Here is a 27,113-nt window from a genome sequence, read left to right as displayed (position 1 = left end):
GATAGTCTGCATATCCTCACAGACCCTCTTGCTGCTTCTCTCCCGTTCAAGTGACCCACCCCCGACCGATGTCCACCACCACAGGCAGCTCTGCCTAGCCCTACCCTTTCTCCAAATTCCAGCAGGCCCCACAGCCTCTTTTATTGAAATGTTACTATAATTTACATAATCATGTAATTTACATAAATGCAAATGATTCATTACATCCTCCGTCTAACAGCTGCCCTAAAAAGGAATACTTTATTTTTACTCTCCATCTCTGCTTTGAGATCCGGGATTGAGAGCAGTAAGAGAAGGGAAACCTCCCGGGGGGAGTGGATAGGCCTCGGAGACAGGTTCGGATCGCTGAACTGGCTCACAGATCCAGAGTCAGGAATGCTGGCTACTCCGAGAGGGACCAGGTGGGCCACTGGCACCAGTTGGGGGCCCTCGGGGCCCCCTGAGCACAGGCACAGTGGCAAGGCCCCTCCGAGGTAACGCTTCCCTCTCTTCCTCCAGGGGGCTGATCGCAGTCCCCCCTCTTGAGTGATTTTGCGGGGACAGAGAGAGACAACTTAGCTGGCCCAGCCACCAGAGGTGGCCTGGGCGACACCATCCAGTTGTGTAGCCACTGGGCACATGTGGCTATTGAGCTCTTGAAATGCAGGGAATGAAACCAGGAACTGAATTTTAATTTAATTGAAATTTATGTAACCACGTGCAGCTAGTGCACACCATACCAGATAGCACGGTTGTAGACAGCAGATCCATCCAGAGAAAATATATGCACATTCTCACAGGCATCCCCGAGTTTTAACCAGCATAGACTCGGTACTTACTACAGGCCTGGGTACGATCCTGGGTCTGTCCATGAAGAACTTCTAGTTCAATACTCACGACTCTGCCAGCTAGCTAATTACATGAGTCCCATTTTATAGATGGCAAAACTGAGGCCCCAGAAATTCAGGGATTTGCCCAGGGTCAGGGAGCTGCAATAGCTCAGGTTTGCCAGAGCAGGTATCTAAAATGGTACATCTCCACCCTCCCCCACCTCCCGGCCCTGGCAAAGAATTCGGATTTCCCCTCCAGTAAAATCTGCCTCTTCATCTTTGAAATCATCCTGATTTACCCTCGCCTGCTGTGCAGTCCACCAGTAGAGAGGCATGCCTCCTGCACTTAACTTCACATGTTCAGACTGAAGGGAATAGCTTCTGCCTTCCCCCTCCTGATTCCTCTTTCCTTAAGACCGCTGATTGTAAATGATCCAGAATCTTCTTATGTCACCCTATCCGTGAGAGAAAGACATCTCACAGTAGTTGATGACTGTCCTTCCCCACCCCCGCCCCCGACCTTCACGCTGGCCTCCATCCAGGGCCCTGCCCCTCTGGCTCACCACCCTCCCTTCTTGGACCCCTTCCTTGCAGGGAGTTAGCCTCTTCTCTCTGATTCAGCGACATTCATGGTACCCCTTTGTTATATCTCAGCTCTCCTTCTGGGAAAGCGAGAACTAACCACGGTAGCTAGAAGAGTCTCAGAGGGAATGAAGGTGAGAATTTTTTAAGTTCCTTGAACAAGTCAGCTGTGGTCATACAAAGGGTCGCCTGTGTCCTTATCCCTGCCACTCAGAGAAAGAAGGCCGTGCCCTAAAGGCTGCTGGGGTGTACCAGGAAGCTGGGCCTTCCTTGCGCTTGGTCCTGGAGCAGGGACGTGGGTCAGGCAGACGGAGGGATGCACAGAGGACCCTCTTCTCTCTCACAAGGAAAATGACTTGGAGGTTTCAGTTATATGCCTGTGTTTGGTTTCGCACCGCTCAGCAAATATAGCCCTTTGGGTTTGGCAACTATCCTCCCCTATATCCTAAATCCATCCCCTTATCTGCTTTCCTTCATCCCGTAACCTGCCTCTTCATATTTATGTGAGGTGACCAGCTCTGCTCAAGCCCTGCTTTGAGGTAGTCCTTATCTCCTACCCTCCTGCAGCCCGCACCACTGTCGTGGGCCGGCTAGAGATCCCAAGGTCGAAATTCCTGTCTAACTTTCAAGTGTAAACCATATTGGTGCTTAACAGCAGCTTTCCAGTGCATTCCATTGGATTCCTCTCCTCAGAAGGAACGCCATCTGCACCCCAGTCCCCAGAGCTGAGGAAGTCAGAACTCCCATTTGGGCACATCTCATGAGGGAGCCTCCATGCTGTTGAGTGAGAAGTCGGGGGGATGGGGAAGGGGGAGTGCAGTTTCCATTTCCAGCTAGGGAGGGACGATTTTTGAGGATTTTAGTGTCTTGAAAGAGAATGGTGGTGTTGATTGTCTCCTATTACTTTTGCTGCTTAAAATTCTAATGGTGCCAGTGATTATAACACAAGCTAGGGAAATCGTAGGTTCTTCAGTGCGCCTGCTTCTGCTCCATGGTTGCAGCGTAGAGTAAGCCACTCCATGGACTGACACGCAATGTGGGGACAGCCACCTGCCTCCCTGCTCAGAAGCCAGCCCGGCTGTCTGCTGCCCACACACCAGGGCGACTGCTGGACCGTGTTTTCCCTGCTCTTCCGTCTTGAGCAGGCCACTTCCTTAACAGTTCCCTGGGACGCTTGGTCATCCAGGGATTCACCTGCCTGATGTAAGCCTGTCTCTCTTAGGAGAATTCTAGAGGAGACACCAGGGCTGAAAGCTGGCTTCCATGGTACCCAACTGTTACTCTGAGGCCTGAAGGAAAAGAGTGGTTTGTTGTTGTTGTTGTTGTTGTTGTTGTTGTATTCAAATTCGCTCCTGTATGTTCACGTTTAGCTTGTCTGTGGAACACGTGGAAAGCTTAAGGGTGAAGCCAGAGGGGTAGCTTTGGATGAACCATATTGGAGTCAGAGAGCAGGTCCCCTGACCAGTTGTGTGCAGCAAATCTGGGGCCCAGATACCAGTTAGCACCACCCGCATGTGGTCACAGGGGGCAGCACCAAACACAACCAGCAAAGCCAAAGAGCTACCTTCCCAAGCAAGACTTGTTTTCAGAAACCCAACTGAGATAAGGGCGAGTCAGTTCCAAAGTCCACACAGGAGGTCCCTCAACTGCAGCATGTCCTGGGGTTTGAGTGGTGGCATGAGTTGAGGGACCTGCCTGTCCCCAACTCAGAACGCGTCCTGCCTCCAGAACGTGGGCTGAAGACTCCGTTAGGAAGCCCTATGTCTTGAGGTGTTTACCCTCTTCCCAGGAGGTTTAATGGAGCCTTGAAATGGACTTGATCTGACTTCCTTCCAATCGCCCTCACAGCCTTGGCAGAGTGGACAGGCGGAGGGTAGGACGTGAGCACCACCTAGTGGTTACCAGGTGGAAGTGGGGGCCCAATTTCTTGTTTCTGACAAGTAACTATAGAAACGATTTCCGGGGGTTTTCTACCCTATTAAGGCTGCTGTAAGGAGTGGGACAGTTGTTTCGTCTTCTTTTACCCACAGATAGAACATGTAAATAAAGAAGGATATGCAACATTTGTCATAAAATAAAATAAAATAAAATAATATCTTAGCAAAGTAACAGATCCGTTCCCTGAAACCATCAGCAACATCAAGTGAGAAAGTCGCCTGTCCTTGTCATTTTAGGACTTTTCAGACCGAGTAACCCCAGCATTCCGCCAGGGTGGTCCAGGAACCAGAAGGAACATTCTGTGAGCAGTGTCGGTTTGCTCATTCTCGGTCTTCTGAGTGGGGGATGATCAGTGGCTCGGCCTCATGCAGGTGCCACCAGCAAGGCCCAGACGCATTCATAACTCACCATCCCCTCCTTTCCCACCACCAGCAGTCCTGTTTCCATGTAGATTTCCTTAAAGGCCTGACTTCTAGTTCCTTTTCTCTATTTTACTGTTCTTCTTTTGAGTCCTCTCATTTTTCCTCCCAGTCCTCTAGAAGAAGTCAGGTAAATTCCAGGCGGTATTTGCTTATTAGCCACCGGGCAGCTGAGGGCTTCTGACTCTGAGTGGTCAGTGAGGGAGCGCCCCTGCGTCAGTTATGTGGAGGCTTCCAGATCATCTGCATTTGTTAAGACTTGTAGGGAGACCATGGGCAGTTGTCTTTGCCTGCCTCCCTCACCACTATTCCCACCCCCGACTTCCCTGGCCACCGCCTCTACCTAAGCTTCAGACTCATGATGTTCTGTCCTTAATTGTGTATCTAGTCCAGACCCCACTATTTCCTGATTTATTGTGTCCTCTGTAAATTTCATTCTCATTTTGGGATCCTTTGCACAGTTCAGCCTATGCTGATTTTTCCCCATTGATATGATCAGTGAAATAATCGCTAAAGACCCATTGATCTGTGCCCCCACCTGTCACTCAGATGGCATAGAATAAGGGCTTCCTGAAAGCTGCTTTTATATTATAGGGTATCACCTGCCTTCCCTGATAGACGAAAATTAAATTGGCGCTTTAATAAAGTCTTTACCAGTATCTCGTGTTCTCTTAAGCGGCCATGAATTGATTGCTCCAGCACGATGCTCAAGACTGATGCTAAATTAACTTCTATTAATAGAAACGTTTTCCACCTTAAATCATTTGTTCTGTTCCCTGATTTCTTGACGATTTTTTTTTTAAGCTGGGGATGGTACAAAAGGATCCGTGAATGCCTTCCGGGTGGACTGCATACCATCCAACCTGGATCGTGGGATGGTTTCCTTTATTTCTTTAATTATCTTCCCATTCTGACTTGACATTTTCATCCAAATGTCAACCTGTTGAATCTGATAACAAGAGTCACAAAGCTGCTGAAGCCAACGTCTTCTTCAATGTCTTGTCAGGAAGTGTGAGCTACAAATAAGTGGGTCCCCTTTCCTCTCATCTTCTCTTTGCGGCTTTGGGATAATTGGAGAGAGGTCCTTTCTGGTGCCTTCAGAGCCACACCTGCTCGGCTGTGCGGCTTTCTCTCCATGTCTCACAGCTGCTGCTTATTATCATCTCCAGGGACTGAAGCAATGCCCACGTCTTTGGTTGAGTTTACAATCTCCATGCCATAATGACCCCTTGCACCCAGAGGTTTTTGCCTTGGAGTCTCCAGAGGGCCACGGGCCCCAAAAGAAAAGCGCTAAGAGCTTGTCATACCCAGAGCAGTCATATCCCGTGAAGGAGGAAAGAGCGAGCTATGAAGCAACCCTCAGCTTCCACTTGTTTTCAACAGCGTGCCATCGATGTGTCATGGAAAGAAGACTTAAGAGCCAGGCCTGAGTTCTAGAACCAACTCTGCAGCTAAATAAGCACCCTCAGGAAAATTCCTCATGTTCTCTGTGGCTCCATTTCCCCGTATAAATCAAAGGGCCAGGATGACACCACTTTCCCCCCGAAAGTGAGAAGGGATTTGGGCTCTGGCTTAAGTGGGCAGGGAATGTCAGTTTGGCACTGTTCCGTCTTTCCAGCAGCCTCTGACCCTTGCGAATCTCCTTGAACAAAAGGGCAGGTCTGTGGCCCAGGGCATGGGCAGCCCGCGGTGCCCCGCTGGGATGTGCAATCACTGTCATCACTGCATTGACTTCCCACCCTCTGCAGAGGGCGGCAAGCGGAGTGGAGTCTCTGATTCTGGGTGTGATGCAGAGTTTTCTTTGAAAGTCAATTCTTTTAAGGAAACAAATAGGTCAACCGAAAGAAAAATATTGAGTACATAGAAATCCGAGGGCTTGCCTAAAAGCTTGAAGGTGCTGTAGAGTGCCCAGAGACATGCAGACGTCTTACAGGTGGCCCCCAAGTGGCTAATGTTTGGAAGCACCTGCCAGGCTCCCCTATCCCCTTCCAGATCTAAAATTCGACAGCGCATCGTGCTCTGCACAGAGGGGTGGTGGTGCTTCTCTGCCCCTCCACCGTTGGACAGAAGTTGCAGAAAGGAAGGGATGACCCTGTGCTTCTCCCCTCCACAGCGTGCCGCCCCAGCCTGCCAACAGCACCTCCTTCCACTAACATTAGCCAGAAACAGAACCAGCACAGAAGGAAGTTTATCTGCAGATTCTTCATGTTGCAGGCCAGCCGCAGCCTGATTCTCGCCAAGCAGGCTACGTGGGGGGGGACAACGTGCAGTCGTAAAGTGTGTGTGTGTGTGTGTGTGTGTGTGTGTGTGTGCGTGCGCGCACGCGCGCGCGGACCTTGCATGCACGTGTGTGCGCGTGTCTAATAGTCTGTCCTTTTTATTTTTTCTACAGTTCATTTATGACGAACAAGTTTCCTGGTAAGTGCCTCTTTTTCCCTTCCAGTTTCCCCTGGCTGTGTTGCGGAGCCGAATATATGGAAGACCAGTCAGGGTTTAGAAAGAAAGGGGAATGTCGGGGCAGCTTGGAACAACCAGCACCTCTTGGGACCCCTCTGTGGACCTCAACAAAGACATTAGATTAGCTTTCACAGAGCAGAGACCTTTTCCCCTGGGCTGGGGTGGTGGCCTTCCTTTGGGAGGCTAATATCCCTCTGTCTTTGTCACCCAGGTTAGTGACAAACTTAGCTGGCCTCCTGCAGTCAGTCATTTGCTGGGTCCTGGTTAGGATTTGACTGGTCTTTACAAATCGTATCCAGACCGCGTTGGCATATTCCAAATATGCCATGTATGTCTCGGGAACCAGAAATGGAGGCACTTCCGTTATCCTTAACCCATTAAAGTTCTGCCTGACATTTACGACGATCTTAGATCTCTGAAAAATCAGTGACTTTTTTTTTTTTTTTGATAGATACAAAACTTTAGCCAGGTTACGTCTATGGGAACATTTGTGTTTGGGCCAACTATCCAAATCCCCATTTCTCAGGTGGGTTTTGAGCAAGTCAGATATCTTTGGAATAGAAATAGAAATTGGGTGCATTGTGCATTCTTGCTTCGTTTTTCTCAAATATTTGATCTGTAGATATAGAGAAATATGAAATAGCATCTTAGGGATAGTGTGGCAGTGTAGCTAGGTAAGTAGACCAACTTTCGTGGTATTATTTAAAGCTAAGAGTGAGCCTTTGGCAAAATGCGCACTAGCCCTTTGTGGGAGTGACAGCTCTTTGTCTTAGGATCTCTGATTTTCAGAATTTGGGCATGGTAGAGGAACTTGCCCCATTGATGGTAAATGTAATTCACCATGCCAAGGTATTAAAGTGTAGTTTTGCCAACTCTCTCTCCTCTGTCCAGGAGGGGCAAGGAGGCCACTAGGAGAACTTGCTTTAAGAATCATCATCCAAGGGGCACCTGGGTGGCTCAGTCGTTAAGCGTCTGCCTTCGGCTCAGGTCATGATCCCAGGGTCCTGGGATTGAGGCCCGCATCGGGCTCCCTGCTCCGCGGGAAGCCTGCTTCTCCCTCTTCCACTCCCCCTGCTTGTGTTCCCTCTCTCGCTATGTCTCTCTCTGTCAAATAAATTAATTTAAAAAAAAAAAGAATCATCATCCATATATCAACCCATTAAAAAACAAGAAGGTCTTCTTTGGGAAGCCTGGACCAGCAGGCTAAAAGGGATTAAGGTGTCAGGTCAGAGGTCAGGGAGAAGCTCTTCATGGGATCTGCCTGGACAAGGTCGCCAAGCAGAGTGGTGACATCTTCCCACCATGTCCTTAGGGATGAAGTGCAGCACAAGAAAACTTACAAAACTGTTCTCACTCCAAATGATGGCATGCCACCGCTCTGCCTTAGCAAATAGTAGATGCTTACGTGTTGCTCAGTGTTGCTGCTCTTAGCTCACAACACTGCCATAAAGACAAGTTATGATTGCAGTCGATCTTGGAAATTTTTCTGCTGTTTTTGCACAGAAAACCTTAAGAAGGGATAGCTATGGTGGTTTACTGTTGGTTTTTCTTAGAGCTCTCTCTTTTCTCTACCTCCCTGGCTTTGCTGATGAAAGCAGGCCTATTTCAGTCCTCAAAATGTCTTTTAGGATCTTTCAGATGGTGTGGATCAAGAAAGGGAGAGACTGTTTCCTCTGCATTCCAAAGGCCAAATCTCCTGTGGATGTTACGAGGTTAGAACCCTGGGTTCTGGGTTAGAACCCTGGGCCTGCACTGAAGGGCTCAGAGTCTGAGGTCCTTGGGCCCTTAGCCTGAGCACTGAGGCTCCCACATGGAGAAGGAGATAGGAAGGCCATGAATGAATGAGTTGCAGATTCCCAAGTATGTTTCATTCCAGCCTGGGCTGGGTTAGAATCCTAACTCATGCACAGGAGTAGCTGCAGGGAAGAACAAGGGGGAGGCTTCAGGGCACCAGGACATCATTCCCAGACTGCTGGCCTGTTATGTAATTATTGTTATTATGTGGATGTGCTGACAGAGGACATTCTTCACATGAGTGAGGCCGAGAGATTAAAGTCTGCACCACTGGCCCATAACTGCTCTGGGACTTCCAGGGATCTCAGCTCCTCATTTAAATGCAAAATATATTGAACTTTAAGGTATTTTTCACTGTCCACCGAAAATACTGGGTATTTTTCATACTCCGCCAACCACAAGCATTTGTTTTGCTGAAAGGGTGTGTCTAGGAGCTGACTTCTCTGATTTCTCCCTTTAACGCCAGATTCTTCAACCTGTGCAATTAAAACACAGCAATACTTCACAAATACCTTTAACAGTGAATTCCATTCCTTGTTGTAGAACATTCCATCATGTCTTAGCGATTTCAAGGGCGGTAACCGAGTCATCCCAAATCCTCAAAAGCAAACTAATTCACTTGTGTATCTTTTGAAACGAGAGTACTCTGTAGGACTAAAGGAGCCTTGTCGAGTACAATACACAGGGGCAAGACTTCCCCATCATCCACAGCTCAGATGCCTTTACCACTCCTGAATCAGCATTCTGCAGCAGATCTCAAGCATCCAGGGAAGGGCAGGCAAAAGGTTTTTACAGCAGAAAACCAGCTCCAGTGGGTTAAAGAAACAGTGGTTTATTTTTCTTACATAACAAGTACCCCAGCTGTTGGTGGTATGATGGCTCCGCATTTCTCTTGGCCTCTCCCTCATGGTCCCAGGAGGCCTGCTGCAGTCCCAAGCATCAAGTTTGGATTGAAGACAGGAAGGATGAAACAGGAAGAACACCTTTCCACCTTATATCTCCTTGGTCCCCACCATGGCCAGGTGGGATAGAATTACAACTCTAGACCGATCATTATTTATCCTGGAGATGGACCCACCCTCCTTCAGATCCAGCAGTCCTCATTTGCTGTCTCAACCTTGTAGGCTTCTATTAGCAAACAAAAGGCAGGTGAATATATGTTTGGTGCTTTTCAGTTAGATAACTACCCCTAAAGACATTTAAAATAGAAAGCATCAGAGATCCACCAAGTATGAAGGATGTTCAACCTGAATCCATAATGACAGCTCAGCAAGGCCCACAATATTGCCAGAAGGAATTTAGACTGTATCTTCAGTGAGTCTGAAGCCCTGACAAGAAAACAAAAAGATCCAGGTTGATATTCTTGTTTCTTCTTTGAACCTCAAGCTGTAACTTTGGGAGAGAAAAGAGAGCCTGGGAACGTGACCTGCAGAATATTTACCTGTGTGGCACTTGGAACCAGCATTGAGTGTTCTGGACCACAGTTAGGAAAGCAGAGCCATGCCCTTTGGGTGAGAATGGGGAGGAACAGGAAATAAGCCTCCCAATACAGGAAAGAACAATCTTTGGCAGGAGAACCAGGGGCCAGTTGAAGGTGGTTTCAAATGGAAGTTTGTGGGAAGGGAAAGAACAAACCCAGATCATGCCACAAGACCAGATCCTTGGAGGACAGTGGATGAGCTGTGGTCAGGAGAGGCAGGTGGAGAAGTGTCCCTGGGTCAGTGGGGGAGAGAAGGGGGACAAGAGCTGTATGACTTTAGAGGTCTGCATGTGGAATCTGTCCAGTTCCACCACTGTTTCCTAAACACCTCCTGAATGTGAGGCTCTGTTCCAGAACCAGAAATAGAACACAGAACCAAACTCTGCCCTCACCTTGGGGCTCTCTGGGACTAGAGAGGAGGCAGACAGGAGACATGTAATCACGGGGTCATTTGGAGACACTCATGGCATGGGGAGGGCGGGGGCGGGGGGCATCCCCGGGACTCTGAAGAGCATTAAGCCAAGACTGGATCAAACACTCAGGCCCTAAAGCAGAGAGGACAGCAGCTGGCTAGTATCAAGGCCTCACAGAGCCTCATGTATTTCCTCTGGAGGAAGCACTGGGTGAGCCCTGAGTCTGGGCGCCCACCAAGCAAACCTGAAATGTCAGCAGAAGCAGAGAACACCCATCTCACAGGCATCCCTGAAATCTAACAAAAGAGAACTTGAACACTGCAATAGAAGGGCTTGTTTTGAGGGGAAAAACAAACAAACAAACAAAAAGGCCTAAAGGAATTAGAGAGTATCCATCTACCTGTTTACAAAGTGCTGGACTTCATTCAGCCTAGCTGAAATATTTCATGATGTGGGTCTGTTTTCTGGTGACCCCTTCCTGAGTCTGTTAAAATGCATCCAAGTTACATGGCATCCCTTTGGATCTCGAGTATCTCTGCCTTTAAAATGAACACTGAATAAGCCTCATTTTTCCCAATTAACTTCATGCCACACATACACTGGTTTCAATAAGGACCATGTTCAAGAGTTGTTTTGCAACTGAAAATGGATTTCTTTTAAAGATTTTATTTATTTATTTATTTATTTATTTATTTGAGAGAGAGCAAGAGAGAGAGTGAGAAACAGCATGAGAGGGGAGAGGGTCAGAGGGGGAAGCAGGCTTCCCGTTGAGCAAGGAGCCTGATGTGGGACTCGACCCCGAACTCCGGGATCATGACCTGAGCCTAAGGCAGTCACTGAACCAACTGAGCCACCCAGGCGCCCCTGAAAATGGATTTTAAAGGAAGTCTCACCCTGTGCAGATGAGCTGAGGGCTGCTCTGTGCTGTGGGGAGAGGAGAATAGTGGGCCCCCAGGGAGGGAAGATGAATCAGCTGTCAGGGGATCTGTTCTAAGTCTCTGGAAAATGAGAAATGGGATAGCTGAGGTGGGCGTCAAGTATGAGGAGTGCTGTCAAGTGACTGCCTGAAACAGGCATTAGTAAGCAATGAATAAATAAATAAACAAGGGAAGCACAGACTGGCCAGTGGTTTAAAGAACATACACAAGGTCATGTGATAGAAAGTGAAGGAGTAGGCAGGGAAGACGTCTTGGAGGAGGTGGCATTTCCACGGGCATTTGCAGGATAAAAGGGGCCAGCCAGGGAGTGAAGGGAAGAGTATTCTTGGCAGGAGGAATAGTGAGTGCAAAGACCCTGTGGAGAAGGAAAGAGCTTCTGGTGTGTGAAAAAGAAGGGAGGCCAGTGTGGTGAAACACAGAGGGGGCACAGACAATTGGTCGAAGCAAAAGAACTGGGTTTTACAGAGACAGGGCACCTTTTGTTTTTTCTCCTCAAGTATGTTGGGAAGCAGCTGGAGAGCTTGAAACAGAAGAATGACATGATCCAGTAGCCTCGCAGACACCAGTTCAGAGCTGCCATTCAGGTGGCCTAGCGGGTAGCAGTGGGGAGGGCAGAAGCCAACAATTCAGGAAATATTTTGGACGTGGGGTTCTGAGGGATGTGAGGTGAGGGTCAAGGAGGGCTCCCGACTGATTTCCAGATTTGGAGCTTGACTGGGCAGGGAGTGGTACAGTTGACTGAGCATGAAGCCGGGAAGTAGGAATTCTGGATTCTGCTCTGACGTGCATTTAGATGCCACGTGGAGAGACCATGTTGACCTTGGGTATAAGCCCCTGCGCTGGGGAGAGGTGCGGGGTGGAGGTGTCAGCTGGTGTTTACGGCAGGATGATGAGATGACATCATCTAGGTAAAAAGAGAAGAGGGTCTCATATTTGGAGTTTCACCTGAGGAAACGGAGGAGGCGGAAGGAAGGAGAAGGTAGGGGATGACAGAAGGAAAAGCAGCCGTGCAGCCTCTCAGAAGTCGGGGGAAGAACATGTTGCATGCAGGAGGACAGGTGGTCAGCCTACAGATGCTGCAGGGAAGTTGAACAGGGTGGCCAAGAACCATCCCTGGGCACGTGCACATGGAGGTGGCTAGTGCCCTGGACCAGTGTGTCAGGGGATGGATGGCTGTGGACGTTAAACTCAAGGAATTTGCCAAGTGAGTGGGAAGTGCTGCGGGGCAGTGCACGCAATGCTTTGAGAAGGTTTGCTGAGAGAGGAGCCAAGAAATGTGGTGGAGGTGGAGAGATTTGGAGCCCCTGACCTCTCTTAGTAGCAGCAAGAGCACTTGTATACCAGATACGCACACACACACAGTTTGCATAGTGATTCTGAACCGATGTGCGGGACTGACTTACTGTGACAGGTGGACCCAGCCTTCCCTCCTACAGCTGTCTCACTGCTTTCCAGCACTTCGGGGTTATAAACACCACTGCAACAAAACCCCTGTGTGCGGCCTTTTTAAATTTGACCACATATTTCCCCAAGGGTCAATTTTTAGACACAGAACTTGAGAAGAAAACAGGAAGGGAAGGCATAACCTAGAATTTCTTCATAGACCATTCTCCAGTAACCTTTTCTCAAAACCAGAATTACTCCCTCAATTCTATAGCTAAAAGGGGAGCTTAAAAAATAAATTCCTTGGTTTTTGAAACTGGAAGTTACTAAAATGAATAAAATAGAAGTATTCAAATTATCCGAAGTTCAAGGTACATTCCAGTGGGTTTATTTTTTACTTTCTCTTGACCATTTTCCACTTGACCATTCTTATCCTTCCTGCTGGCACCTTCCCTGCCCAGGTGTCCTTTCTTCCTCCTTCCCTACCTCTCCCTCCCTCCCTTCCCCTCCCTCTCTATCTCCCCCCTCTCCCTTCCTGTCTCCCTCTCTCTCTCCCTCCCTCTTCCCCCCCTTCCTCTCCCAACCTCCTCCTTCCCTCCTTCTCCCTCCACCCTGCCCCTCCCTCTCTCTGTATGCCTTGTTCCTCCTATCCAGCAATCCGTGGGTCACCCCTGTGAATTCCTCTAGTTTGTTCTTTGTAAATATATCTGAATAGTTTTGCTGAACGATTAAACTGTGGATGGATTCATAAATACAGGCCTATAATCAGCAATATTATGGTAGACTTGTGCTCTCACAGAACTTCTGGGTGAGTGAATAATGGAAGGGAAGGAGCATTTTCCTTTTGGGTAGAAAAGGAAAATAAAGCCCATTGAAAGCTGTGTCTACAGACCAGGAAATACTTGTAACCAGTCTGCACATGTGCCTTGTCCTCGCCCTGCTTACCAGGTGTAGCTGCCCGTCACGTGGTATGGATGTTTAGAGATCGACTGGTATATTGCCCATCTGCCTGTGGTGACTTTCTGTAACTAGCCATTCTTGGTTTTACCCAGGTGGGAGTCTTTAGTCCTCGTACTGATGTATCTCATCTATATCGTCATCATGAAGTAAGTAAAATGCCTTCTCGGTTTTCTTTGCCAAAACTCTTCCTACATCGAGAATGATGGGATAATGTGGAAAGAGGAATGGGGGCAGGGCAGGTAGTGGGCTGGCTTTCAGTGCTGATGATCACAGACTCCTGGGTTCCCTCAGCAACCTGCTGTGCAGCACTGTAAGTTCTGATTCGAAGCAACAGCAAAGGCCCTTCAAAACCTCATGTGATAATGGAATCAAAGCTTTAAGGGTTTAATTGGAGAAATCTCTCAAACCCTTGTACCCTTTTTAATACCTAGCAACCAAGCTTTGTGCTGTTTTCACTCTCTTTCGTAACAGGAAAGGAGGTAAAATTCACTAAGTCATGCTTCTATATAGGGTGACAAAGATGGGACCAGAGCTAATTAAGAGATGACTAAAACCATGGATCAAATACCTGCAGACTTGCATTAGTCATATCATATTCGTCACCTACCACTGTGTAACAAATGAGCCCAAATGTAGTGTCTTAAAACTACAAGCATGTGTTATCTCATTACAGCTTCTGAGTCAGGCATCCAGGAGCACATAACCAGAGAGTTCTAGCTCGGGGTCTTCCTTGAGATCGTAGTTAAGAGGTTGGCCAGGGTGGCTGTCATCTACTTAACTGGGGCTGCAAAATGACCCATTTGTGCTGTTGGCGAGCTGATGCTGGCTGTTGGCTGGAGCCCTCAGTTTCTCAGCACGTGGGCCTCTCCTTAGGGCTAGTTGAGTGTCTCCACAGCACGAGAGCAAGTGAGTCAAGAGAGAGCACAAGAAGGACCCCCAGTGCCTTTTCTAATCTGGTCTCACAAGTCACATGCTGTCACTTCTGCCATATTCTGTTAATTAGAAGTAAGTCTAGCCCACACTCGTGGGATCTGCTTCACCATTTGAAGGGAGGAGTGTCAAAGAATTTGTGGATATATTTGAAAACCACCACTTCATAGGTTCTTTCCCCCGCCCCCAAGAGTCTGGGAGGCTTACTGTTTGTATCAAGAATTTTATTAGCCAGTATTTCCCATACCCTAAGGCAAAAAGTAAGCACCATGGCTATGAACCTGCTGGTTCATCTTTTTGCCAAGTACCATTGAGATGAGGAGCTTATAAATAATGTAGAGCCATTCCGTGCTGCAGCTGCTGGACCCCATGGGCACTGTTTCTTTCATTCCGAATTAACCCATACTTTCCCCAGCATTTGTGACTACCTTCTCAGGGGGCAAGAAAGTACCACACAGTCAGAAATTGCCATTTAGACACATCAGGTAGCAGTCTGGAATTTGACATGTCAAATTGTCTTTGCTGTTAATGACAAAAAATAATTCTGGCCACTAGTGTCTGAGAGACCTATTTTGAGAAATCAGCATGGCCATCGGCAAACATTACACCAACAGTAAAGGTAGGAGCTGGTTCAGCTGATGTCCACTGTGGGCTGTAAGCAGGCTGTGGCCAGTCCACTCAATATGGCATCCAGCCTTCACCTCAGGAGCTGTCCAATGGTCAGTGTGGACTTGTTACTGGAAGAGGGTATTTCTAGAGTATCCTGGTGTGGGGTTACCATGGGATAACTGATGAAGAAATCAGGTGCTTTTACCACTACTCACCTTCCATTTAAAAATACCAATTGATGGGCTCCCATGAAAACCAGAGTTGGCCCAAAGGCCTTCCAGAGTTTCTAGACTCCTAAGGAAAAGCCTTTGAAGGCATGTTGCTCCTTCTCTCAAATAGCAAAACCATTAGGGAATCAGTGCCACTATAGGAAGGTCTCAATAATACATACATCTTCTTTCAGTGTGTTTTAAATTTGATTATTTCAACTTTTTTTCTTGTAATATGTTGAGACCCTAAGTTTGAGTTCCCCAAAAGTCAAGAGCCCTTTTCTTCCCCTTTGAAAGGGTGAATCGGTCAATTATTCCGGAAGAGTTGACTGAGTGTCTGCTCTATACTCAACACTGGTCTTCGGTTTTGAATCCAAATTTAGAGGAGAGCATGGCCCATAGTGCATTCACTGGGAGCTTCACAGAATAAGGAGGGCTTACACCAGAGTTGGCCCAAAGGGAAGGAAGGTTGAGGAATTTTGCTAGTATGCATCTTGTGACCAATGCACCCCTCTACCAAGCCATCATAAAGCCCATGAGTTGCTGGCAGGGCATGTGGATATTAAGATAACACAGTGAACAATTTCTCTCCTCTCCCCCAAACTATGCCCAACGTGAAAGCTAATGAAGTGTGTTTCTGCTGATGCCTCAACTTTCCCAGCCTTCCAGCTGTTCAAACCAGCAGGATACAAATAAAACAGGGAATGGCAGCTACTGTGCTCACAGAATTTTCTGCATAAATTCTGGTCCCAAGTTCTAAATTGAAATCTCTGCTCTTTAGCCATCCCTGTCCACAATCAGAGGCTTTAATCATGGGGTTTTATAAAATCTGATTTATAAAATTGCATGCTTCACAATAAAATAGCTTCAGGGTGCAAGCACAAAATTTAAAACATTCAATTAAAAATATAAAACTGAGTAGCAGCAGTTAAAACCCGCATATATTAGAGTTGTCAGCTGCCTCCTGGGTGGATGACTTTAAACATTCTGTCTGAAGGTCAAAAAGCAATTTCAGTTTGGCCAAGTAGATAGAAATCTTAAGGGAACATGAGGCTTACCTGGCCTTGGTGAGGATTGATTTCTGTACGTCTGAGTCCCTTCTTTGGGAGTTAGTCCCCAGGTGAGGCAGTGTAGTCTGGTGGTTGAGATCAAGAGTTGCACGTTCAGCCCTGCCTGGTCACACCTTACAGTCTGCCACTTGCCAACAGTAAGACCTTGTGCCCAGTTATTCTGCCATTTTGAATCTCTGTTTCCTCTCTTAAAAACAAGGTTCCTAATGCCTCCTACCACAAAGGTTGTTTGTAAGCATGAAATGGGACAGCATAGTTAAGTTACTAACTAGTATCTGACTTCAAGAAAGGTCTCATAATAAGACTAGACATAGTGTTATTACCTTGTTATCCAAATCCAAATAAATGTGTAACGCATGGTTGTACTTTCAAGGCAAAGCCTCATGCAAGTCGGTATTTCTATGGGGAAATGGATTTTGAGTCAAGATGACAGGAATTCTGCCTCTCCCCCATAGCTCTATCAGTAAGGCAAGACATTCTTCTTCAGTCTAGAAAGTGGGGAGACTTTTTCATTAAGAAGAATTTGAATATTTACAAAAGCCAGCAGAATGGTATGACAGCCCCCCACGCTCATCATCAGCCTGACAGCCACAAGACCACACCCCTATCCATTTCCTTCCCTCCATGTGGTGTGAAGCCCCAGACAGCATGCCAATTCATCTATAAAAACCTCAGGATATGCCTCTAAAAGGACTCACCTTTCACATAACCACCGCATGATAATCGCACCCAAGATTAATGCTATTTCTTCAATATAATTAAATATCAAATCGGTGTTCAAACTTTCAATGATCTCATGAATGCTCTTTTTTACAGTTTTCTTTTAATCTCCTAAATATTTTTAAAATCAGAATCCAAATAAATCCCACTGATTATCATTGGTTGCTCCAACTTTTAATCTGTGAATCCCCCCTCTGGTTTTCTTTTTCCTTGCAATTTATTCTTTGATGAAGTTGGATTATTAGCTACACAGTTTCCTACAGTTTGGAAATTGTTGATTACATCCTGTACCGTGGTGTGGCCTGTTCCTTTGACCTCCATGTTTCCTGAATGCCAGCCATCAGTCCAGTTCAGGGTAGACTGTGTCCCAAGTGGTGGTGAGTTCTGCCACCAACAGGCACATTAATGTCTCTTGTCTCTCTGTGATGTTGGCAGTCATCGATGCACAAGATCTGGCTCCATTATTTCTTTAGGGTTGCAAAATAGTGATGTTCTGGTTCTGTTCTCCCTCTCAGTATAAAGCCTGAGAGTGCCCCAGACTGCCCCAGGACTGGCCTACCCACTTCCCTTCTCACAGAAACCATCATCACTTTTGACTAGTTTTCTGTTCTCCCTCATGCCATGGAGGATGAACCGTAAGCTCCCAGGGAGTACAGGAAGGGACTGTCCAACCACAGAAGGTCCCTCCATCTGTACCATGATGGCCCACCCACCCAGAGCTGCTCTGACTGAAGAACAGGCATTGGTTACAGTGAAGAAGACTCCAGAGAGTCTGTAGCAGTAAAGGGGATGTGGAAGAGAAGCCTGTGTGGGGAAATGCAGCTTGAGTGGCCTACCAGCTGGCCATTTAGAGCTGCCATGACTGGCTGTGGCTCCTCTGGGAGGCCAGAGATCAATCTGGGGAACACCTCAATGGGTTATCCCATGGCCAATAAGCCACCGAGGCCTTTAGGTGTTCGAGTGGTGCAAAAAGCAGCAGTGACTTCCAAAGCCCTGGAAACTACCTGGCTGACTTTCCCCAAGAGTTTTCTAGGATTCCTCTTTGGGGGTCTTCCAGTATTAAAGATAAAGGGACCAGAACATTTAGATGCCAAAAACATGCTAGGAATTTATATAAGCTTCTTCCCTTCCAACACACATGTAAGAAGGACTATACAATGTTTTCACCCAGTTATTCTGGACAATCATAGCCCAGAATTTTTTCCTAAAGCCAATAGCCCACTGGACCTGGAATTATGGCCCAGTATGTACAGAGATTCACAGGACCCCAACCTGTGATCTTAAAAAACCAAACACAGAGACCTAGAGTGCCAGCCAGCCTGTAGCTTGCAGACCATGATGTACTGTGACACCTGCTCCTTCCCCCACCCAGGAGGCCCCTGACAGCAAAGGTCCTGGAGCCATGACTTTGCCCATCCTGCTGAGTCTCATCATGGCCCTTCCATGCACATACTGCAGGCAAGGGAACTCAATCCCGGGATGCCGCCACTGACCTTGAAAAGTTGCAAAGAAAGCAGTGTGTCTCTATTTACTTATGTGATGTTGGTTTTATTTTCACTTACCATATATCCTGAAATCAGAAAATAGGACAGATTGCATTTTTCTATGGGGACATGGAAGACAGAATAATAATAATGATAACTTGAGGCACGGGATCCCCCACAATGCACCTAGACTGAGAGCTGCAGGGCACACACAGCTGATGGACTCCTTCTGCTTGTTACTTTGTTCAGATATAACGCTTGCATCCATCAGTGCTTTGAAAGAAGGACAAAAGGTGCTGGAAACATGGTCAATGGCTTGGCCAACAATGCTGAAATTGATGACAGCAGCAACTGCGACGCAACTGTGGTGCTACTCAAGAAAGGTACCTATGGACAACCTGGGTCCCTGGAGGGAGCACTGGGAGGCTGCCTGGCTTTCCACCGTCACGGCCACCCCTGGGGTGCCGCAGCTGGTCTGGCGGGAGGTTGTCTGCGCCAGAGGAGACCAAGGGAGAGAAGCTTCCAGGCCTCCCTGCCTCCCTTTGGCTATATCCTGGGGCAGTCATACCTGGTGATGAGCCACCTGGGAAAGCTTCGTGGGAGTTCTTGGGCAAAATATTTGCTGGCAGTGACATGGGGGGTTTAGGACAGGACGTTAAAGGAGACAAGACCAGGGGTCTTGAGGTATTGACTCTGCCATATTTTGGCTATGTTACCATGAAGCAAATTAACGGAACCTCTGTGAGCTCAATTTTCTCTTCTGCAAAATGGGGATAATTATTGTAATGAGTAAAGGAGATAAAGTATGTAAAATACCCCATTAATGATAGTTGCTGTTAGTATATTATTATATCCACATTCATTTTCAGGCTACATTACCTCCGTTTCCAAGCTGCAAAATAACATAGAAAATTACCGCCTCCCTTTTTTTCCCAAAGTAATTCTTATATTCAATACATTCTCATTAAGCAGTTGATACACTAAGAGAACTAAGATAGTGCTCCCTAACAAAGAATATTCTTTCTTAGAGGAACACAGAAAATTATCATTTACTTTTGCCTTAGAATGTGTTTGGTTTCTCAATTGCTTTTAACCTTCTCTAAAAATGTGTGGGTTTATTTCTTCTTGGTCTCATATGGTTGCTTTGCAGGAAAAACACAAAAGAACTTTGAAAATCTATAGGTTATTCAAATCTGAGTTTGAAATCTGAGGTAATTATTAGAATGTGAAGATCGATTATTTGATACATTTTTCTAGTTATGTTTAACAAAAGACTTGATTATTCAGTGCCATCCCATATAAGGATTTCCTTGAATCTCTTCTCTTTTGGATAGTTTATAACCATAAAAGGAATACTCTTCGGGAACCAAAAAGAGGTACCTCATATTACTCAGTGTTTCCAGAGATCATTTCATGGTTTAGTGGCTTGGAAAACAGGGGTGACCACCAGGAGAGCGTGTGGCCAGGTACCTATGAGCTGTGTGCTCATATCACATTTTTGTAGAGAGGGGCCTTAGACCTTATTAATCAGGCCTTCCAGCAAATGTTGTGTAACAATTTGGGCCACTCTGGACCTTGGGCCTCTGTCACGTGGCCAGTTCACCTACCACCCCTTTGTCAGCCTTACTTATAGGCTGGGCTGCGGCAAGGTGCGCTTTCCCCCACTAAGCCCTCCGCTTGGCACTAAAGTCATTTCTGCAGCTTTTAACAGCTCAGAACTTTGAACGTTGTTGACATTTGAAAGGCATAAAGGGTTACTAAGATTATTGGGGTCTTTCCTGTGCCCCAGGTCTGAGTGGTGGGAAAAAAGTCCTTTGAGGACACAGAGGAATTCTCTTAGGTTATCACTCTTTCTTACCATGCCAGTGAATGATGCTTATATTGTTTCAAGTCATATCAAAAGAGCTATCTATCAATGAGCCTCAAGGAAAGAAGAGTTTGACTCTTCTCCATATTTTGCTCACTACAACCCTCCTTGGATGGATGGATGGATGGATGGATGGATGGATGGATGGATGGATGATCGGGTGAATGGAAGGAAGGATAGATAGGTAGATGGGTGGATGATGGATGGATGGATGGATGGATGGATGGATGGATGGATGGATAAATGAATATACAGGAAAGAGGGAGGGAGAGGTGAGGGAGGAATGGAGAGAAGACTAAAGAAATATCTCTTTTCTGCTCCTAACCTCAATGTTATCCTTATTTTATGTTTTTAATTTCCCTAGCCAATTTCCACCGCAAAGCGTCAGTGATTATGGTAGACGAGCTGCTGTCAGCCTACCCTCACCAGCTTTCTTTCTCTGAGGCTGGACTTCGAATCATGATCACCAGCCACTTTCCCCCCAAGACCCGACTCTCCATGGCCAGTCGCATGTTGATCAATGAGGTATCTGGGAAAGCACACTCCATTGCCACTGGACAGAGATGGGAGACTTTGGGAAGGGGAGAAACTTTCTTGGTCTGAGAATAGAAATACCAAGCTCAACATTTAACACAATAATATCCCTCAGCTATTTCCCAACATCTTTGCTCATGGGGCCAGCTGTGCCTCCTGGTTTTTACTCTTCCCTCCATGTGTTGGAAGACATGATCAGGCTCCCAGTTATATAGAAAAACTCTCCTGTCCCCTTCTACCTACCTTTTTCTTTTCATCTTCCATTTGGGTGAAGCCCTCTGATGTGAACTTGCACAGAAGTACTTGCTAAATCAAGGTTGCCTTACTTTAAAGTAATGCAGTCTCTGACATGAATTTTCCTGTGTATCCCTTTTTCTGGAGTGGCAGCCTTATTGATATACTAGTCCAGACACATTTGTGTGGCTTTCTCACCTATGGTCCAAGGGATTCCTACAGTCTGGAGAAGAAAGATAATACTGCAGTGCACAGGGACTCGAGAACGCTGGTAGAAAAGAAGAGTGCCTCTGAGACATAGGAAATTTCCTCTAAAGAGATTTGCAAGCTCCAGTGGGTCATAAAATGTTAATCCTTCCTCCCGGAAGGATGTTGTCTGAGTTGCTTATTACTTTGAGGAATCCCTTAAGACTTCTCTGCAGAATCTCCTGGAAGCATCTTTTTGTCAGCTGCCTGAAAAAGATCCCGGTGTTCTAGGTGTAAGGATCTAGAGTCCCCCTGACTGTGGTAAGAATGTGCCTTTCTCTTTCCAGAGACAAAGACTGATAAACAGTAGGGCCTATGCCAATGGAGAATCCGAGGTGGCCATCAAAATCCCAATTAAGCACACCGTGGAGAACGGGACAGGGCCCAGCAGTGCCCCAGACAGAGGCGTGAATGGGACTCGGAGGGATGATGTTGTGGCCGAGGCTGGTAACGAGACAGAAAATGAGAATGAGGACAATGAGAACAACGAGAATGACGAAGAGGAAGAGGAGGATGAGGAGGATGACGAAGGACCATACACGCCATTCGACCTCCCCTGTAAGAGGTCCTATGTCTAGGCTGGGGTTGGGAGCTATTTTGAGGCCACTGAGTAGATGCCCTTGACTTTGGTGATCTTTTTGACACTCAATTCAAAGAACTCTCTCTATATGAACATAGAAGTATTTATATTAACTTCTACAGTGGGCAAGACTCTGTTTTAGAGGGTCCAGAGATGAACAAGATGGGAACACATGATCACTGGTTGAAATGTGGGTTCTTTGACCAAATGTATAATTTGTTGGCACTTTGTGAAGGAAGACCCTTAGCTTAGCTTAGCTGTTCTGTGGGACCTTTTGGTGCTAAGGAGGACATGCACTTGACCCATGTTGGGAAGGCAGCTTGGTGCTCAAGGGAAGAGGCACTTCACCCATCTTCACCCATCCCATTACATTTGGCCAGGGGACCTGTCCTGTCAAGGCCACCCTAGGGCAAAACATGCAGACTTCCCAGTTGGCCTTTGTTCTCCTGCTCACTTCTTGCCCCTTACCTCCCACACCCCATTCAGTTTTCTCCTCTCCTATGATCTGCTTGTTTCCAGGACAGACACCACAGGAGATAGACCTGGGCAAAAAGCATCCCAGCCCCAGCTAAGTCTCACACTTAGGCGAAGGGGAAGCATAGGCATGTGTATTTTTCAGGACCCCTGCCACCAAAGCAGCATCCTCCCTTGACTGCTACCCAACAATGACTTGGCCATTGAAGAGACCTTGTCCCCTGACCCCACCCATTAGTGGAACGGATGGACCAAGCCCAAAGACTTCTGCCTATTTGCTAGACCTTCCAGAAGTTTCCAGCTGCTTCAGGAAAGCACCCTGGTCAAGGGTGAGAGGCTTAATTAATAAGTGTGTGATTTCTCAAGGATGTTTAAAATTACAGGAGACCTGTGAGTTCTGGAGAAGTATTACTTGACCCACTTGAAAGGTCATTTAATGATAGGATGTGGGTGTGGAGTGGCAGAGTTCTGTGTTAATTTCAGATGTAAGGCCTTTCTGTGGTCCAGGGGATAGCAAGTAAAACTAGGGCCAGAACTGCCCCTCAGATCTCAACCTCATCAAGTGCTTCCCAAAACTAGAGAAAATCCACTCAGATCCTATACCCCAAAGTCCCAAACCACCCAGCCAGAGTTAAATCATTACTTGTTAGAAGCTTATCTTGATAAAAAAAAAAAAAAAAAAAAAAAGCATGCTGGCTCTTTATCCATTTTGCCATCTTTGACTCTATTTCTTGGCAACCTTCTTCCCTATCAACAAGACAAAAACATTTTAAGGATTAAGCGACCAGACTCTCTGTATCCCCCTTATGAACTTTTTGTTCATTTTCTATTGCTGTAGAACAAATTACTGCAAACTGAGTGGATTAAAACAACACCCGTTGATTAGCCCCCAGTTCTGTAGGTCAGAAGTCCAGCACAGCCTGGCTGGGTTTCAGAGGCTCCAAAGGCCATATGAGAGTGTAGACAGGGCTGTAGACCTTCCCAGCGGCCCTGGGGAGAATCACTCCCAAACACATGCAGATTATTGGCAAAATCTGGTTCCCTGTGGTTGGACGGCTCGGTCCTGTTTCCTTGCTGGCTGTCAGCCGGGAGCTGCTCACTGCTTCTGGAGGCCTGCATTCTTCAATCAGCAATGGTGCTTTGGGTCCTTCTCACACTTCTGGTCTCTTGGGTTTCCCCTTCTGCTTCTGAGTGCATAACCTCTCCATGAGGAGGTCTGTTGTGCCACACAGCAGAGCACAGTTGTGGAACGGTAGCTCAGCCTCCTCTTCACAGGTTCTGAGAATCGGGCATAGACTCTTGGGGGCCCATATCTAAAATTCTGCCTAGGCTGGCCTTTGCTTTCAGAGCTCACCATTGGCAGCCCATAACCAAGCTCCAAAAACGTCTATTTTGCTAAAGTCCTTCACTGATGAAAGAAACTCTCGGACCAGGTGAAGAGTCTGTAAGGGGCAAGTGTCGGCCCCCCAGAAGCCCCGAAGCCCCATGTACACCCCTCCAGGCAGACGACCAAAGATGTGTGTGTGACACCAGACAACTCCTCTGACTCCCACCAGATCTCATTACTTAGTGGGACAAAGGGGCCCCTTTCAGGTCACTTCCTTTTTCTCACCTGAATGGGATAAACACCAGACCTAACTGTGAGGTTTCAAGCTATTTTGTAACTGTTGCTCACCTCCCCTCCTCGACTCTGTGGTTAGTTGCAGATGAGGCGGCCCGGGGCTCCCAGCCGCATCACCTTGTCTCCTCGTGTGTGCTAAGAGATGTGGCTGCAGGTGTGGGCTCAGAAACCACCCCCCCCCAGGCACCCTGCCTCCTTTGGAATGTCAGGCACGAGAGGAGAAAGGATGCTCTGCATGGTCCTGCCACTCCTGGGGGTCTCTGCTTCATTCCAGGGCCCCGAGCTGCCGAGAAAGGAAGTGGAACCCAAGTTCTTCTAGACCAGCCCTGTCACCTGGGCATCCTTGATAAAATGCAGGCTCTGATTCAGGAGGTCTGGTGGGGGGCCCCAGATTCTGCATTTATCACAAGCCCCCAGGTGACACTGGTGCTGGTTGTCGGCGGGCCACACCTGAGGCAGTGGGGGTGTAGCACCCTGGAGTCACACCAGTGATCTTCACCGTTGAGCCTTAGGGGAGCCTCATTCGGAGCCAGGTGCTGCCTCTGAACTGGAGAGTGGGTTTGTCCAGTTATGATCCTTTGTTCCCTCCCACCACCGAAGCCAAACCCCCTTCTGGGACTCAGGAACTTCCATCTGAGCCTCGCGGGCTGTGTGTCCAGCAAGCGCCCCCTGGGGCAGGCAGACCCCTCACAGCACTGAGCCAGCCAGCAGAGGCCACTCAAGGAGCGGGAAGGACCCAGTCCCAGTGGGAGCCCCACATCTGGTTCCTCTGCACTAAGTTCCTTGGCCTGAAAAAGCTCTGCGCACATGATGAGGATACTTTTCCCTCTCATGGTAATCTTGCAGGGCCATGGCTCTCTGTGTTTCTGTCACTCAGCTGTAGGGCTCTCTTCTCTCCAGGACTTGACTGTAGTGAGTGTAAGTAATAAGTAAGTAATTATGTGGAAGTATGTAAATATAGGCATATATAGGATGTATGTATGTGTAGACACATATATTGTGCATGCATCTATGTGCACGTGCATGTACATATATGAATAAAAGTGTGTGCATATATGCAGTGTGCACGTGTATGGTTATCATCTATACATATGACATGTTTATTCATACAGTGTATACATTTTTATATTGAGTTGTATGCTTTTATGGTTTATGCACAGATATTAACATATCTGTGTTTTTATATGTGCATATAATGTACGTACGGGTTAAATTCATATAATATATATTTGAATATACACCTGTGCATAGTATGTGTGTGTGCACATATATATACATAAAATTTGCACATGTATTCTTATCTCTTGCATGAAGAAAGCCTTACTATTGACTGACAGAAATAGAAATGTTTACATGTGGGCACACCTGGATGGCTCAGTTAAGCGTCCAACTCTTGATTTCAACTCAGGTCATGATCTCAGGGTCGTGAGATCGAGCCCTGCATCAGGCTCCATGCTGGGCATGGATAAGATTCTCTCTCTCTCCCCCTCCCTCCTTCCGTCTCCCTTCCCCCTGCTTGAACTCTTTCTCTCTCTCTCTTAAAAAAAAAAGAAAGAAAGAAAAGGAAGAAATGTTTGCATGTGTACATAGGCAAACATACTTCCACAGAAAAAGACTGAAAAGAAGTATACCAAAATATGAGTGTGTTTCTCCTAGATGGAATTCTTGTTTATTTTTTCTACATTTTTCATTCTAAAACACTACATTTTTATGGCCTATATAGTTAGAACGAATTGATATATTTAACTCTAGGTCCATAAGAATGAGCAATGATCTTTTCTTCTCAATAAAAGTAAGCTTCTTTTAAAACTCAATAAGGAATACAACTTAAGAACAGGTCCTTTGCTTTTTAGAGCCAAGTCACACTCAAAGGGATACTGTAACGCTCAGAGTCCCCGCTTCATGTCCCTGGCTTCATCTCCCAGCTGCTGGCTGCCTTCCGAGAAATCACATAATCACGGGTACATCAGGTTCATGCACTGGGAGTTTGGTTTTCTTAGCTCACTGCTCTGTCCTCAGCACCCAGAGCAGGACCTGGCACAGACTGGCTGCGGTGGGGGTGGGGGAGGACATTCAATGAATATTTGTTAAGTGAAGTAATAAACCTATCCCCTGGGGGGCCAGAGGGGGGGCTCTGTTTGGAACATATAGCAATGGAAGAAAAGATGGGAAAATGTCCAGAAATACTGTTGACTCAAAGAGGAAAGGAAACCATTTTACCCCTTCATTCAGAAACTGAAATTTAAGCCCGCTAAAATGTGCACATATATTAACATCCCTGTGTTTCCATGTGCATATAATATGTGTAGAGGCTAAATCTACATAGTATATATGTAAATTATATGCACCTATGCATAGTATAAGTTGTACATATATTCTTAGCACTGTATGAAGAAAGACTTACTGTTGACTAACAGAAATAGAAACATTTACATGGGGAGGTAGGTAAACACACTTTCAGGGGAAAAAAGACTGAAAAGAACACACCAAAACATAAGTATGTTCCTTATCTAACCCCTGCTCCTCAAAATCACTTAAATAAAAGCACATTTCTGTATCACTTGGTTTGCTCAAGGAGTTGTATTTGTTACATTACATTTAAAGTTACCTTCCAGTTGATACCGATTAAATTTCTCCTGTAAGTTTGTTGTTACAGTGGAGCTGTAACTTAGAGAAAGCATCCATATCATGAAATGGAGAGAACTGTTTTCTAGATATAAGGCCCCTCAAGGGTCAAGTCAGAATTTTCTAAAGCAGCCGAGAAAAAACTCAAAAGTCATTGGTGCCAAAATGTACTGCTTGCAGCTTTACTCAGTATCATTTTCTAAGCTGCCACAGTCTTAAGTTCCGATTTCTTTTTTTTTTTTATTTTCTGAAAAATTGCAAAGATCCAGATTGCAGTCATTTCTCTTCCCATTTGTGTCTTTGTAACTTTGATTGGGTGTGTGTTTTTAAGCTGGACCAAGTCTCTCTCTGTGAGGGCATCAGGAAGACTGCAAGGCCAGTGAGGGGGTCCCCAGAGCCCCAGATGGATAAATGACGTCACCACATTACAGGATTTAGGAGCACGCAGAATTCCAGGATGGCTTTGGGATCCAAGGGTCTGACGATATGCTGGAGTCCACAGCATTTGGAAGCCCCTCATGAAAAACCTCTGACAGCTTTCTTGCTTTGAAATCCAGCCAAACAGTCTCAATGTCATCATCCATTCCCAGCTCCATATCTGCATAGGAGCTAATTGGAAAAGTGCTAGATACTGGCATAAAATTATGAAATAAATTTCATTTAACATTTTATTAATCACTGTTCAAAGTGTAATTTAAAAAATACCTCCTTCACTCTGGTGGGAATATAAAATGGGA

General features: G+C 46.6%; 1 protein-coding gene across 5 annotated transcripts in view; it reads left to right on the top strand.

Moving 5' to 3' along the window:
- The window catches only part of SLC24A3 (solute carrier family 24 member 3), a 477,466-nt gene that overhangs the window by 421,802 nt on the left and 28,551 nt on the right, over positions 1-27,113 (top strand). For all 5 annotated transcript variants that reach the window (XR_015768980.1, XR_015768979.1, XM_088026689.1 and 2 more), the window contains 5 exons: positions 6,141-6,166; positions 13,266-13,319; positions 18,445-18,578; positions 20,427-20,587; positions 21,364-21,634. Coding sequence is in view for 3 of the 5 variants with exons in the window: in XM_088026689.1 (XP_087882815.1) it covers positions 6,141-6,166; positions 13,266-13,319; positions 18,445-18,578; positions 20,427-20,587; positions 21,364-21,634 (646 nt within the window). In the remaining 2 variants the exon portion in view is untranslated. The remainder of the gene's footprint in view (positions 1-6,140; positions 6,167-13,265; positions 13,320-18,444; positions 18,579-20,426; positions 20,588-21,363; positions 21,635-27,113) is intronic.

Source organism: Eumetopias jubatus, unplaced genomic scaffold (genome assembly GCF_037043125.1).
Source record: "Eumetopias jubatus isolate StellerSeaLion01/CBP00866 unplaced genomic scaffold, mEumJub1_p1.0 scaffold_9, whole genome shotgun sequence".
Classification (NCBI taxonomy): Eukaryota; Metazoa; Chordata; class Mammalia; order Carnivora; family Otariidae; genus Eumetopias; species Eumetopias jubatus.
The sequence above is the reverse complement of the archived record's forward strand: the minus strand, read 5'-3'. Positions and strand labels throughout refer to the sequence as shown.